Source organism: Egretta garzetta, unplaced genomic scaffold (assembly GCF_000687185.1).
Source record: "Egretta garzetta isolate BGI_Z169 unplaced genomic scaffold, ASM68718v1 scaffold149, whole genome shotgun sequence".
NCBI classification, from domain to species: Eukaryota; Metazoa; Chordata; class Aves; order Pelecaniformes; family Ardeidae; genus Egretta; species Egretta garzetta.
The window spans coordinates 2416263-2431659 of NW_009269998.1; the positions used below are offsets into that span (position 1 = coordinate 2416263).

General features: G+C 35.9%; 2 protein-coding genes across 2 annotated transcripts in view; both read right to left on the reverse strand.

Moving 5' to 3' along the window:
- LRRC39 (leucine rich repeat containing 39) overlaps nucleotides 1-2964 on the reverse strand; it is an 11814-nt gene extending 8850 nt beyond the window's left edge. Inside the window, exons 1-2 of the mRNA XM_035902845.1 lie at nucleotides 2138-2964; nucleotides 734-1371 (exon numbers count right to left, since the gene is read on the reverse strand). The gene's annotated coding sequence lies outside the window, so the exon portion shown is untranslated. The remainder of the gene's footprint in view (nucleotides 1-733; nucleotides 1372-2137) is intronic.
- Nucleotides 2965-3062: 98 nt separating this feature from the next.
- DBT (dihydrolipoamide branched chain transacylase E2) lies at nucleotides 3063-15104 on the reverse strand. The gene is made up of 12 exons (XM_009647531.2): nucleotides 13203-15104; nucleotides 12489-12553; nucleotides 11390-11513; nucleotides 11142-11217; nucleotides 10117-10298; nucleotides 9624-9751; nucleotides 8315-8558; nucleotides 7362-7528; nucleotides 6233-6310; nucleotides 5129-5320; nucleotides 4893-4964; nucleotides 3063-3999 (listed from the first exon to the last, which is right to left on the reverse strand). The coding sequence occupies exons 1-12, from the start codon at nucleotides 13288-13290 to the stop codon at nucleotides 3832-3834; spliced, it is 1584 nt and encodes a 527-aa protein (XP_009645826.1). The 5' UTR covers nucleotides 13291-15104; the 3' UTR covers nucleotides 3063-3831.
- Between the last annotated feature and the right edge of the window lie 293 nt (nucleotides 15105-15397).

A 15397-nucleotide genomic window follows, 5' to 3' on the forward strand; every position in this document is an offset into this window, starting at 1 on the left:
TTCCCTCCCCCACATAAACGCGATCACATTTACTAGTTTGAAGGATTAACTTCTCTTTCAGTGGTCCTCATAGTAATTCTCTTTCCCGTTCCTCATCCCAATATGCAACAGTAATGACTGAAACACTGTATCAGGTCTTTTGCTCTGATTAATGGTTACAATTTAAATTGCCTTATTTTTCAGGATTAAACTCATATTGAAATCAAGTGATTTACCTGATCTATCATTTCTTGGGTTTTAGAGACTTTTTTTGAACTATAAGCCTTTTTATGTAGAAAACTAGAAATCTTTTTATATAAATTGTGCAGAAAAGAGACATTGCAGTGCAAATCTCTAAAGAGATACTTGTTAATACTTGTACTACTAAAACCAGTATTGGACTATACAGTCAAAACAATAGTTATTTTTAGTAAAGCTTACACTGGGGAACTCTTTTGCTGTGGAAAGCTTACTGTTCAATAAACGTTGCCTTAGAGCCATGAAGTATGAAAGAGGGCCTAAGTATATGACTTATATATTATATAGTAACAGAGCTACCATCGAAAGTTTCTTGTTATTAGATCTTATTATTTGTCAGGAAAATAAAAGCCATAATAATCATGCTATCACAGGCAACAATTCAGAAGTGAATTCCCAAGCACGGCTGTAAAACAACCACAAATTTACTCCCAAGTAATCAGATCTCCCAACAACTTCACCTTCAGGCATCTGAAACAGTTTAACAACAACTTACCTCAATTATCTGGTGTTTTCAAGGATTTCCTGTGACTCATTGCTTTCTGGGCAAGAGCAGAGATAAATTACGAATCTTGTCTGTACTACCAAAACCATTTAGAACTCTCACTCAGACTCCACTGCAATGTCAGTCTAGTTCTAATTTTAACCTATGCTGAGAATAGAAGGTATCACATGAGGCGCTTCTGCAGACCCCCAAAGCATTTACCACTCCTAATGTCTTCCCAGTTTGCTGAATGTGACTGGGCTCCCATTAACAAAAGTTACAAATTGTGAACAAAAAGAACAAAGGAGCACTTGTTATGCTCCACAATGAAAAATAAGCTAGTTTTGCACTCAAAATGGCAATTACTTGCTATACTCCAGTATTATTTCTCTGCAAGATAACTGAGCTTCAAAGTGCTATTAGACAGCAACATCGACTAATTAGATTAGAAAAAGTATTACATCACTAAGTATTTTACTCATTGCTTTTGCCCATGCTGAAGAATTCTCTCGTTGAGGAATTTTAGTGCAAATTATCGAAGCCCAGACAGAAAGGTAGTGTTTACCAGGATGCGCAGAGGGGTTATTATTGACCCCTTCTCATGCTTCCAACCATGAAACATTTTTAACATTCTATTTCTTCAGGGATCCCTTGGAGAAGATAAAAGGAGAGCAAGTCTGTCAGAATCTTTTCCTTCACCCAAATGGAAAGAGGAGACAGCAATAATCACAGGTCACTATTTGAGGCAAAAGCCATAAAAACTGCATGATTCTAACCAATTCTTGCACTGGAGTATAAACTGTGAAGATGAAATTTCAAAAATACCATTCCTTTGGTTATAACCCTCTTTCAGTAGAAATAATTTTTCCTCATTATTAGCCTTGGACCCTAGCATTACCACATAGAAGTTTATAGTCAAAAAACCCCCTCTCCAGTCTGTGACCAATTAACTACCTGACTACCAACACCTATTTAAAAGACACTAACTGCTTTAGCTTTCAACCTTCTAAGCTTTTTTTTCTTTTTTTAAAGATATGCAAAAGCAAAAATCATCCAACAGGTTCTTTGGTATAAGTATTTCTTCTTTCAGTTTTGGTATACATTCAATCTCCACAGTATTTTTTTAATCGATGTCTTTTCTTGATCTAAAAAAGTCGTAACTAAAAACTTAACTAATTCATTTCCTCCTCCTTAACAGAGAGATATAATTAGAGCTAGGAAAAAAAAAATAACCTTCCCTTTTATTGGAGTTTTGAGAGACAAAGAAATTTCAGGCTCCTTGTGTGAGCAAAATCTATTTTGTCTCAAACATTTCAAAATTGCTTTCCTGCTTTCTGTCATACACTTCTATTTCCTCAATTTATTTTCTCCCTGGTCATCAGACTAAAAAATATACTGTTCAGACTAAGCCCTTACCACAATTTATTTGTAGGAAAGTAGCCATTAGGCTGTGTTCTTTTGGTAGTCTTGAGTGCAGTAGGTTCTTTAAGATCAGAAGAAACAGAAGTTTGAGTCACCTGTACAGGATTGCCTGCATGAAATTCACAAATAGAAACAATATTACTACAATTCTTTGTGGCTTTATTATTATTTTTATTAGGAATAAATAAATCTGATAAAAATGAAATAGGTCATAAGCATGATATATTAGTCAAACTTTGTAAGAAGTGACCTACATATAAAAGACCCTTATACCACAATAGAAATATAAATAGCACCTTACACGTATGCTCCCATGCTCCCTCCCCGGTATTACCAGCTTTTCTCTTGCTCAGTCTCAGCATCAAGGATAGCAGAGGTTCTACCACTGGTAGCTTGCGTCTTGCACCTTCGCAGCTAAATGCAATAGACAACTTGGTCTACAGTTTTGGAGAATGCTCCTGTAGAGGCAGTTTTTGATATATCTAAAGAAAGGAGAAAATGTCCATTTTGTGCCTCACACATTCATTTTTAAGGCCATGTAACTGTCTTGTCTTGTGTTTCTTTGCAACTTATGGTTCTAGAGGTATTTATATCCAACAGTTTTCTTCATATCTCCTTTTAAATAACCAGTGCCATTCCTCATCATCCGTTTAGTTTACCTTAAAGCCACGTAACTGTTGTCTGTTCTGAAGGCATTAACTTGAACCTATTCATTATGTGCCTCGTAACCAAACTTAAAAAGTCCTTATCTCTCACAGTATTTTTTTAATGTTAATTCTTTGGCCTATCTGATTAATCTGACAAATTCCAGTGTCTGAACATCAATAACTCAAGGTGATGCAAGCTTTTAGAACACATTCTGCTTACCATCAGGCTTACCTAATGACAGAATAACAAATGAGATCCTCCTTTTTTTCTTTTTTTTTTTTTTAACAGACAGATGCTTTCTATAAGGAACAAAAATATCTAGAAACTTATTTAAGGATGGCAACTACTTCCAGCCTATAAAAATACAGGATATTCTAGAGAGTATTAAGGCCCTGATAGTTATTGATAAATGTTATCAGTAAGCATTTGAATAAATAAGACCTCTTCATTTATAGGATGATAAAGAGTACCTGTGCAAGTAATTGCCAGGAGAATGTGGAGTAGCAAAAGACTTGAGAGGTTTACTCAGTTAAACAACAAAAAGCTCTCTGGACATCTTACAGCAGAAGCATAAAAGGCATTTTATTTGTATATGATTTTTGCATAACTCCTTTTGCGAGTTTGGCTATTATTTGTTAAAATAAATTTACGTGTCCAACAAGGAAGAACTTTGAGTATTGCCCTTCAAAACAGGTTAATTGGATTATAAATACTGCAGATGTAGATAAGTGCCATTCAGTCATACCAGCCTTGCAACCGTATATATTATAAAAGGCAAAATAAAGACATTCCATCACCAGATTCAGAAGGCGCGTCATGACCTATTAAGTTTGACAGTCTGCTGTAGAAGAAATTACAGCACTGCTAATTAAAAGAAGTAACAACTAATTGATAGACTGATAGCAGCTGTTGAGAACTTTTAACCATATAAAATAATTATATAATGTGAGTAGCAAAGGGCACGTGCTAGCAGAGCCAGCTTTTATAATTATTCAGTCTAATCCACAGAGTGTAAAGGCATGTTCTAGCCATGGTTTCCTTTATTTAAGGTCTAGCAGCATCGAAGCCGGGTTCTCCAAGTAAGATTTCCACAAGTTAGAAAACCGGGCCATTGTAGCTCCATCAATGATGCGGTGATCAGCTGACCAACTCACATTCATTATCTGTGCTTTAAATACTTCACCATTTCCATTAAACCGAGGAAGAACCTAAAAATCAGAGGAAGTAAAAAAATAGAAATATTAAATATTTTCATTAACAATCGCTATTTTTCATTGTCAATTTGTCAATCGAAATTTAAACATTTTGCTAAATTAGAGAGACAGCAGTGGTGCTATTCAAAAAACAAAGACCTTCCCATTATTGTTTGTGCTGCGGATTAGACTATATTGCAAACCTACATAATAAACAGTCCTATCCCGTTTCCACCATCATGGAAATACTGAACTAGCAAAAACCCTCCTTGACTCAGAAGTTTCTTTGTGAATAGTTTATTGCACTGTTAGTGCTCAAAGCGACAGTTTCCTTAAAGCATTCCCTAAACAAGAGGCTCTCCCAGGAAGAACATAGAAAAAGTATCTTAAATTAATACTAATTTCATTTCCAGCATTGATCTCAAATGTCTGTATTAGAGAAGTAAAGCCTGAAACAGAAAATATGAAACTGCCTTCATCATACAGAGTTCCATATGGATTCAGCTAACTGGTTCATGAAATTAAACTTCATTATCAGAATAGTTTTCTCCTTGATGATTGTAGCAATGCTATCGCCATGTTGCAAAACTTGTAAAAATACATTTACGTTGGTTCCTAATAGCTAGAAGTCTAAACAGAGATGAGAGTGAAATATAACAGAATTCTGGAAAACAAATCTGAACCTTTGGCATAAAAGACTTCCATTTCAACATTTGGTGTCCCTGCAGAGCTATCTAAAAACATCACAAAACTTGTCAATCACAAGCTATGCAGTTTCTGTTACATAAAGATGAAATGTATATGTAAGAAAAACAAAACAAACAGACACTCCACGTTTCCTTTTCATTACAGATGACCTTAGTTAGCTAGAGTTAAACACTCACATCACTGAGATAAAGTTAATATACCTGTATCTTTCCAAGTGCTCCAATAGCTACTTCAGGAGGTAGTATCACAGGTTTGGTGTAAGTGCCACCAATCTAGAAAAGAAAAAGCTGGGGATATTAACAATTTATTTTTTTTTAAAGCAGATTGCCTCTTGCATTAATTGCTACATGTTTTGCTCATTGCATATTAAACTTTACAAAGGTATTCATTTCAGAAGCAGTTTTCAGATGTAAGTTCTCATTTTTCCTGTACTTACTGTGCCAATATTTGAAAGGGTGAACGTGCCCCCAGTGAGGTCATTTGTTCCCAGTTGGCCTGCAGAGCCCAAGGACTGTAGGCGATTTAATTCAGAAGCAATCTCAAGCACACTACAAACTTGAACATTTTTCACATTTGGGACAATTAAACCTTGCTCTGTGTCCATAGCAACTCCAATGTTGTGCGAAGCCTGCAACACATTTAATTAACCCGACATTAACATAAGCAGTCAACATAAAACATATTTTATTTAAAAAAGCACTTGAAGAATGCCTTCTTTATATATCTTTTTAGCTTATAAAGTACTGCCTGTAGTAAGCAATTCCTTTTGAGGAGAGAAGGGTGTGTAAATTTTTAAATGTTAGCTTTCTACATCTGCAAAGTGCAAACTGATTTGGGCAATTTCACATCCAGGAAATACAAAATCATGGAATCAATTTCACACTGAAAATATTTCACTTTAGGATGATTAACATGTAAGAAAACATGACTAGCAGATTTTAAAGAGAACACTAAAATTAAAAACAAAAAAAAGGAAACTGAGTTGCCTTTCATTTGCTAGAAGAAATATATGAGGATTCATCTGAGACATATTGATAAAACAGCACAAAAGGAGTTTGTACTGCAAGGAATATGTAAACATCACCTAAGAAAATAGACACTGCCCCGGAGTATCAATGCAGCAACTTGTACGAAAATTACATAATTTTTATCAAAACTGAATTTAAAACATGACTTTAATACCTAAGGGTTGAGTGTTGGAACAGTGGAAGCACTGTGCCATTACTAAAAAATTACTGTATTAGATTTAAAATGTTCTCATTTTAAATGCTTGGCCCATCTTTGGGTGAAAAACAGGAAATCACTATATTAATATGCATTTTCGAGGCAAGCCTGAATAACAAAGTGACTCTCATTAAACAAACTACTAAAATAAGATCAATAATAAATCAAAACCAATCTTAGAATCTGGACACACAAATTATTTTCCAGCACATCATCATAATTTTGGTTCTTACAATTAGCTCAGACATCCTGAAAAGCCCTTGTTAGCTGTTAGTTTAGGTTTTCTAATCACAACTTTTATCAGCAGTTTACAAACCTTATACGTGACGTTTTGACAGCTTTCATCCAAAGAAGCATTAAGAATGGGATACTGCAATAAACCCAGAGAGGCTGCCTGTTAAATATGAAAGGAAAAAAAAAAAAAAGAAAGGTAAGATTTTTATGGTTTATAACCGGAGAGCATGAGAATGAAGGAATGGTGGGAGACAATTTAGATTAATAGCAAGATGGATTTCCTCAATGCAATCAAATTTGGCTCAAACTCTCCTAAACTTGTCTGTTGATATTCTATCATTATTGGGATAGCAGAAGAAAAAGATGACTTACAAAAACCAAACACAGAGCAGACAGACATATAAAAAGTGATAATCCCTTTCCCAAGTATAATTGAAGTTGAATCTGCATTTGTTACTTCTGTTCCACAATTCAAATCAAATATCCCAAGACAAAAGTTACGAGATTCAGCAGCAATGTCATTCTCAGCTCTCCACTTAGATGACAATTATTTCAAGGAAGTAACATTAATTCCCTCTAAAGAGAGTGAGCAGAACGAGTGCTTACTTAGCACTCTAATTGAAATAGCATTACCAGAACTTTCAGACTAAGCTATGCATTCAGTGTGTAGCTTAGGCAGTGCATCAGCCTTCACTGATGCCAACAGTTGGAAATGGAACCATGGCAACTAAACGAGTGCAAGTGCCTGGTCTTCTGAACAACAGAAGAGACACACTCATGCACCTGAACAACAGAAGAGACACACTCATTCATCTGAGGGATTCATTACCAACAAAAATATAGTAACAATAATAGTGATGCATTTCACGTGACGTTCATTTTAAGGAGCTCAAAAAAATACCGACAGTTTCAAAATTTGTTTTGTGTAATTCAAACACACAGTGGTGCTTACCCCCTTAATGAATAATGCTTTATCTGTTCTATCCTTCCCCACTAATATTTCAAAAATTTTCCATGATGTTCTATAACCCTAACTGTAGTTCCAACAGTAAATTCATAAGTGGTTCAATAAACAAGGAAACTTGAGACTTTTCTTGTGACCTGTAATTATTCAGATGACAGAGAGGTGCTCCAAACTTACAACAGTCACTGATCAGATTTTGGCAAAATCTGCGTATGTACTTCATACAGTGCTCTGCTGCACGTCTCACCTTTATGAAGAAAGGCATAAAGGAAAGCTTAACTCCACGAATTTGTGCTACAGGTTTCAGCTCTTCTCGCAACTGAACAAGCTGAGTCAAATCAATCTCATCACAATAACCAAAGTGAGGTATCTTCAGGGCTGCACTCATAGTCTTTACCATTGCCTTCTGAAAACCTGGAAAAGATTCACTGACTTCTTAAACCAATAAAATGAGCTTCTGGGAAGTTATGGTGAAATTTCAATTATTTGTTTCCACTAAACAAATTACCCAACTTAAAACCAAACCAAAACCCAACTACAACAAAAAAAGACAGGGTAAAGCTCGCTTTAGGAGCAACAGTTATTCAGCACATGCAACTCAATTTTTACAACTGTAATATTTCATATGATATTACTGCGTATCTTTCCTATCTATGTATGTATTTGAAATCATAATACAGCAGTCTGCACTACTCTTTCGAGCCTCTTCAAAGAAACGTTGCCTGAAAGGCAAGCAAAAACCTTTTATCTTCCTCTTTCACTGGCATTTTTCTTACCTTGGAGTCTTTTGTTGCACTCTTCTCCAAGTAAGTGTGAATGCTGAAGTACGCCATTATTAAGCACTGATAAACCCTTAAATTCACTGCACTTTGCCACTAATTGCATAATGATGCATACTGTGACAAATCCACATGCATTTCAGAATTCCTACCTGTTTCAGCATACATTTGAAGAAACACGGATTAAAAATGAGCAAGTGCAACTTGCAGGCCAACTCCATCCAACCAGAACATGAACAATTATCTCATAAAATAATAATTTCATACAACTCCTTCTTACAGACCACGTTTTCCTGTTGCTCACTTGCATGACAGTAACATGAAACACACTCCCATCAAACGGAATCAACTCTTCACTGAGTAACATTTACTGGTAGTCTACTGTGAACACGGTCTCAAGATTTTCTGTTTCACAATTTACCTGTTATAGGTTCAGTTTTATCTTTTCCTGAAAACACAATGGGTCTGGAAACAGGTACAGGAATTCTGCGTGCTTTGTCCTTTGGAGCAGCTGGCACAGTCTCCGATTTTGGCAAAGGTGGGATAATTTCAGCCTTTGGTGATGGAGGTAAAATAGCTCCTGTTTGTTTGGCCAAGTAATTGAGAATGTCTTCTTTAAGGATTCTGTTATCTTTCCCTGTTCCAACAACTTCACTCAATTTAATCTGTAAAGTACGTAACAAACCATGACACTTCCATCTTATAGCAACACCAAAATATCCTATATTGTGAGCTACAGTTAAAAATTATTCCAGTTACTGATCTAACATACCTACAGTTTTCTTCCCCTTCCTCCAATTTATTAGATACTCAACACTGTTCAAGCCATCCAGAAGGCCCACTAGCTGTCTAATTGCACACCTTAAGGAGGAACTATGAATACCACTTACCTCTTAATTATCTCACAGGATCAATAGTGAAAAACTGATTTGAGGAAAGCTATTTGTTACTTAATTTTCTCTAGTTATTGTTCTATTTTTCTCCTAAAAATGCACCACAAGCTTCAAAACCAATGGAATATTCATAGATTCACAGGAAAAAAGAATTAGAAAAGCACTTAAAAGATCACCAAGTACATCCTCCCCTCTAATACATATTTGAAAACCAGAACATGGCTAGCAGATTTTAAAGAGAACACTAAAATTTAAAAAAAAAAAAAAAAAAAGGAAACTGAGTTGCCTTTCATTTGCTAGAAGAAATATATGAGGATTCATCTGAGACATATTGATAAAACAGCACAAAAGGAGTTTGTACTGCAAGGAATATGTAAACATCACCTAAGAAAATAGACACTGCCCCGGAGCATCAATGCAGCAACTTGTACGAAAATTACATAATTTTTATATAAAACCAAAAGATTCCATTATTTTATCATTATTCTATCAATTTTATTTCCATTATTTTACCAAACCAAAGATTCCATTTTTCCCTCCTCTGTCCCAGGAATCTATTCTGATACTTTATTATCTTTGTTCTAAGATGGTTTTCTTCATCTCCAGCCTAAAGCATCCTAGCTGCATTTTAAGCCCAGTAATTCTTTTCCTACCCACCATAATCATCAGAAAGCACAATCCTCTTCAGCTTTACAACACTTTTGTACACATTTGAAACGTATTTGAAAACAAATCATTTCTCACTGCACTTTCCTCTAGAGCAGTGGTCTCCTAGTCAGTCAAACAAGTACATAGAAGACGGATAAAACGCAGCAGGACCTGATTCAGCAAACTTACGTTGTTCTCCATGGCCAGACGACGAACTGCAGGGGTTGCTAATGTTTTGTGACCTTTTATCTCTTGGTGAGTGTGCTCTTCATGAGACATGGGAGGTGTTTCAACAACATCTTCTTCTGGGGCAACACCTGCAAACAAAAAGAAAAATTTTAACTTTACCACTCTATAAGCATTTGTTAAATTCCAACCTCAGCCATTCTGTGATTCTGTGACAGCTGAAGTTTTTAACATTTACTTTGAACTACTGCGGATGGGAACATAGCATGCTAAAGGCTGCTGCTTAAGCTAAACTTCCAATAGGTAATGTCTGGCTTTTGAGATTTTAAATCCTAATAAAATATCACAGCTTTTTCTACTTAATTTTCTTGACTTTATAAAGGGAAAAAAAATAATTCAGTTTTAAGATTTTCAGGAAGAAGTGAACTCCTCTGTCACTGATGGCTTTATGATAACAAACTTAAAATATGCAAGAGAAGAAAACCGCTTACAGTACCTTTTGAAGCATCAATTTCAATGTCCACTAATGGTTTTCCAACATAAGCAATTTCATCTAAATTGTAATGGAGTTTTCTAATGATGCCATCATAACGACTAGTAATAGTAACGGAAGCTTTATCGCTTTGTACTTCACAGATGCTATCAAACTGAGACACGCTATCACCTTCTTTTACATACCTAAGAGAAAAGACACAGGCCAGCATAAAACATATCAAGCGTAAGAATCTACGCTGTGCATTCTTTTGGTAAGTTCAATTATGTACAACCCCACAACATAAAAATGCATTCCAGATAAGACAACAGATTGTACATAATGGATACATTTGCTATATACCTTTTGCCTGACTGCTCCAGAACCCTTTGTTGTGTGAAATGACACAATGATTTAGAACATCAGCCACCTAAAACCAAGAATGAGCCCAGCTTAGCCTGAACCTAAGGCAGTTCTTTGTTTCAGATTGCCAAGATCAGTGTACGATCAGTTTCAGAAAAGAAACTGGAAGTGGGAAACACTGTCTTCTGTGCAGAGAGAGGTATTTTTCACCTATTTGTACAAAGAACGAGGCATTTCAACAGTGCCTTCCTTCACTGAACACTTTGGTTTTGCTTAATCCATTCATTGTTGGCTTTTTGCAAACAAATGTTCAAAGCTTTTATTAAAATCAACAGGGAAGGGGTATAGGATAAAATGTTGTGGATTCTCCAGACTAGTCTATTGTTCCTAAAGTTCAGCCTAAGTAAGTATAATAAAAGACAGACCTCCTGCTCTCTGAAAACTTTAATTGCTGAAGGAAAGCCTATCTACAGGTGCAGTTAGGGCATCCCATTCCTTCCATCTTTTTCACTCCCAAATAAACAAAACGTAAAACCCAGTATATATAAGGTTTTAAAATGTGGAAAATGAAACTTGGAAAACTTCAGTGGTAACCCAGAAAACATATTCTCAGATAAACAACTGATAATACAGCTGTTAAACTACTTGCTGATTTCTTAGTGTATTTCCAAGAAAGCAGAGCTTACCATTCTTTCACAGTCACCTCCGTGATCCCTTCTCCAATGTCAGAAAGCTTAAACTGGACAATTTGGCCACATGAAACTTAAAAAAGACAATAAGGAAATACAGCATGTCTAATATTAAATACAAGATATCAGACAGAAAAAAACTGAATGCATCAAAAATAGTCTAATACCAGTCTAATACAAACTGCTAATGTAACACTCATAACATAACAAAATAAAATAAATTATTTTATTATGAAAAAGATTACCAGCAGATGTTCTGAATAATCGCTGTTGATGACTAAACTTGAGGGCAGATTTGTCAAACACGCACACATATTTTGATTTTATAAAGCGAATGCTGCTGCACGATCTAACGCGGTGAATGCAAACCTGGGGGAGAAAAGTCTCAAGTGTTAGTATAATGGACTGAGGAATGTAGAGCTCATTTATTATTCCTGATGTAAAAATAATACTAAAATAGTTTAAGTCTAGTTTATATAAGAGAAGTTCTTATGGAAACACAGTTATACTGAATACATACTGAATGTACAATAACCATTAAATTAGCATAAGCTTTGCCGGGTCTTTAACTTCTTTCACTAACACAACACATGGGGAGATCAAAGCCACAATAACATAACCAATTAACAAAAATCATGACAAGATCTGATAAAAGATTCATACTTGCTATTGTTTCTCTAAGCAATTAGTTTAATCAGGACACACACACAAAAAGCATACATAATATCAACGACATCAGCCATCTGAAATATTCTCATCCAGAATGGACGCTGGAAGGGTCTCCTAGGCTGCAGGAAAAATCAGCATATTTTTCTTTATTCCAATCAAAGGTTGATCAGAAGTACTAATTGGAAAGGAAATTCACACCAGAGGGCACGGACAGTTGCCCTTTTATTTCTGTTAATATATAGGAGGCAATCATCTTCAAGTACATATCATTTCACATCAGCTTTAATGACATTTTTTCAGAACTGGGCACGAGATGGTTTTCTTTCATGGTTACAGTTATATTCATCCAGAAATCAACTTGAAGGGTCAATGGAATTTTCTGAAGGGTTCTTCAGACAAAACCTTATGATTTAAAACATCACATAATCAGTCATGATTTTGGTCAAAAGCAAAGCCAGTAGCACTTGCATTGACATAAACAGGCGCTTTATCATTAATCTCAACAGAAGTTAGTTCAGACCCTTTCTTATTTAGTAAGATTTCTTAAATCTAATGTAATTCTGGTGTTATGTTGTCTTAGAGTGCTGTAAAATTAATAAAAATAACAATTTATCTGTAGATACCATCTCTAATTAATTTAGAGATATGAAAAAAAATTCAGGTGCTACAATGTACCTCAAGTAGCTCAAAACTGTAAAATTTAGAAATTATCTTCTTAGTGGAGCCAGAAAACAGCGCACCTGCATGGGAAAGTTAATTTTAACTTCTTTTTTTAAAAATTCCTTTCAGTAATTACAAAGCGTATAGAACTTCCTGGTTGCCCTCCCTGCCCCCCAAACCATTAATTTAAAATCTAGATTATTCAGAAAACCGTACAATTCTGAACTGACGATGCACACATTTTCTGTATTAGTTAATCTAGCATTGCAAGTTATATTTAATATCACCCTTCTTTTAGGAACAAATATTTATACAATACAATCTACCATAGAGGACACACCAAAGTTACACTGAGTTACTTTCCAGCTGCCTGCTACTCAGATTGTAGCTACTGAGGAGGTATTTTTCTAATTCCTACACTGAGCAAACAGTAAATCCTTTTCATTAGCCCTTCAATTTTCCCTATGAAAAAAAATCAGGTAAATTGGTAATTTTAAGCTATGACAAACCTTATTTTATGAACACATATAAAATTCTCATTCAACTACAAAACTGGTACATAAAGTACAACTTCACAAGCCTATTTTCTCCTATTTTTAATTCTGTTTTTCTTCCCACTTAAGTCCAAGGTTACATTTTTTTTTGTCCAACAAGATCTTTGTGTCCCAAACTTGCAATAAAACTCTTTTCTCTTTATATGACCCTACATGGAAAACATTCAATATTTACCTGTGAAGATGATCACAAGGAGCACATCAAATCTCTGAACTATTTCTAAATGTGAAGTTTCATAATGCTTTCCATGTGTTTTTGGCATTTGGTAATCAGTGCAGGTAGTGAGTTAGTAATGTCACTGCCAAAAAAACAGACTGGTTTTGTTACAGAAGAGTTTCAGTAATGTTTCAAACTATATTTGTAGGAATAATTCAAAACTACTGAATTTTACAAAAATGGAATCTTTTTGGTTTGAAGTTTTGCATATTCTCTACTAAAAAGTTGGTGTGCTAGTGTGTTAAAGCAATAATACAGTACCCAATCTCTTCCTAGAACAGTCTTCCTTTCTAACAAGGGGAAAAATTAAAATCCATGAAATGAATGAGGCTGTGCTTACTAATTTCAGTATTTAATCACCATAATGCTATTTTCTGTGTGATGCCTAACGAAGAAATAACAAAAGCGTATAAAAGGCAAAATTAGTTCTAATATCGATAGCATCTACGTATCTTGATGTCTGGAAAAATACCATAATAGCACAGCAGCAGTTATGTTGATGCCACCACTGTTACGCTCTATGACAATTTAAAGGCAGCGATGCCACAGTAAGATAACACCTTGCCTGTTGAAGTCTTCAAAGTGCGGAGTTACTGTGGTGAGAAGAAACCGAGGGCTCCCTCCAGCCTCTCACTGATACTGGGGGCAGATCAGCCAGTGGCATCTGGTTGACTGGGACTCGTGGTTTGAACCCAGACAGCATGGGAGCTGTATGCTCTGGGAGGGAGAACTGTCTTGCCCCTCTTTAGTTCACTTTTGGCTGTTTCCTTAAAAAGAAGCCAACCATGCTTTTCTATACCGCCACTGATCCTAAAAATCTGCTGCTGGCCTCAGAACAAAATGTTTTTATGCAGCCTGTAGGCAACCGATTACCTGATGAAGTAACACTGAGTTTCAAAGTCAAACTGAATAGTTTGCGCTCAAAGGCAATGACTTCTCATTAAAGGATACTCCTCTATAGAACTCCCTCGACTTGCTGTCACGGAGTCGTTTTAATGAACATTTACTTACATTGGGTTTGTTTTGCATACATCCTCTATATCTCCAAGTATATAGGTGCCTATATGTTAAACCAATATCCCCGGGAGCATGTTCCAGCGAGACGTTATCCCTCACCTACATAACTGGCACCACATCCCAGTGCCTCGGCAACTGTTGCTTCCCTACTGCTTAACACAAAACCCCCCCAGGCTCTTTTCTTCTTCACAACTTACAGCCCCCATGGACAACCACCATTACTTTGTCCTTTGTCCTTCCTCGTGCTAGCATTAAGAATATTAAAATAAGGCCGTTTAATATTACAATAACCATATTATTTCTTGGATCTTATCACTATTTCACAGTAGACGGCCCTGAGAAGAATTAGTATCTAGCAAAACTCAGAATGTGCTTGCAGGAAACAGATGCTACAAATTGCCCATTCTGTAGTTCAGCATGCACATAGATGAGCATTTTCATCTTATCAGAATCTCCCTCTGGATTTAAGAGTAGATGGTTTAATTAGAAAGAAAACTAAAAAAAAAAAGCTGCTATTTTCAATTTTTTTGATTAGTAAAATTACTCATATGTAGCCTAAAACCAGATAATTACAAAAGTATCGCTGAAAAAATTCCTCACTATTATGCTTCCAAAATACAGCATGAGTTGTTATTATGACCAAAAATAACAATAGAAACTAAAATTGATCCTTGGTTTTCTTTTCACTTGGATTATCTTACAAAAAGACGTTTCTTTTTCTGACACTCCCCAAAACAGCAGGGGCGTCATTGGAAACCCAACACTCTTCACTACAGCAGGAAGACCACAACGCGAGAAGGCTGAAGCAAGCATGAAGCCTTCATGATGGCATATGCCTGGGAGATTATAGAATCATAGAATCATAGAATGTTTAGGGTTGGAAGGGACCACTAGTGGTCATCTAGTCCAACCCCCCTGCAGTGAGCAGGGACACCGCTAACTAGATCAGGTTGCTCAGAGCCCCATCCAACCTGGCCTTGAATGTTCCCAGGGATGGGGCCTCCACCACCTCTCTGGGCAACCTGTTCCAGTGTTTCACCACCCTCATTGTAAAAAATTTCTTCCTTACCTCTAGCCTGAACCTACCCTGTTCTAGTTTAAAACCATTTCCCCTTGTCCTAACACAGCTGGCCCTA

Excerpts from the sequence above, each read along its gene's own strand:
- DBT (XM_009647531.2), bottom strand. The coding sequence starts at position 13,290 with ATGCCAAAAACACATGGAAAGCATTATGAAACTTCACATTTAGAAATA. Across the intron at positions 5,321-6,232 it reads GTCAAAACGTCACGTATAAG|GCTTCGCACAACATTGGAGT; the intron begins GTTTGTAAACTG and ends AATGTGTTGCAG. Across the intron at positions 4,965-5,128 it reads CCCTTTCAAATATTGGCACA|ATTGGTGGCACTTACACCAA; the intron begins GTAAGTACAGGA and ends TTTCTTTTCTAG.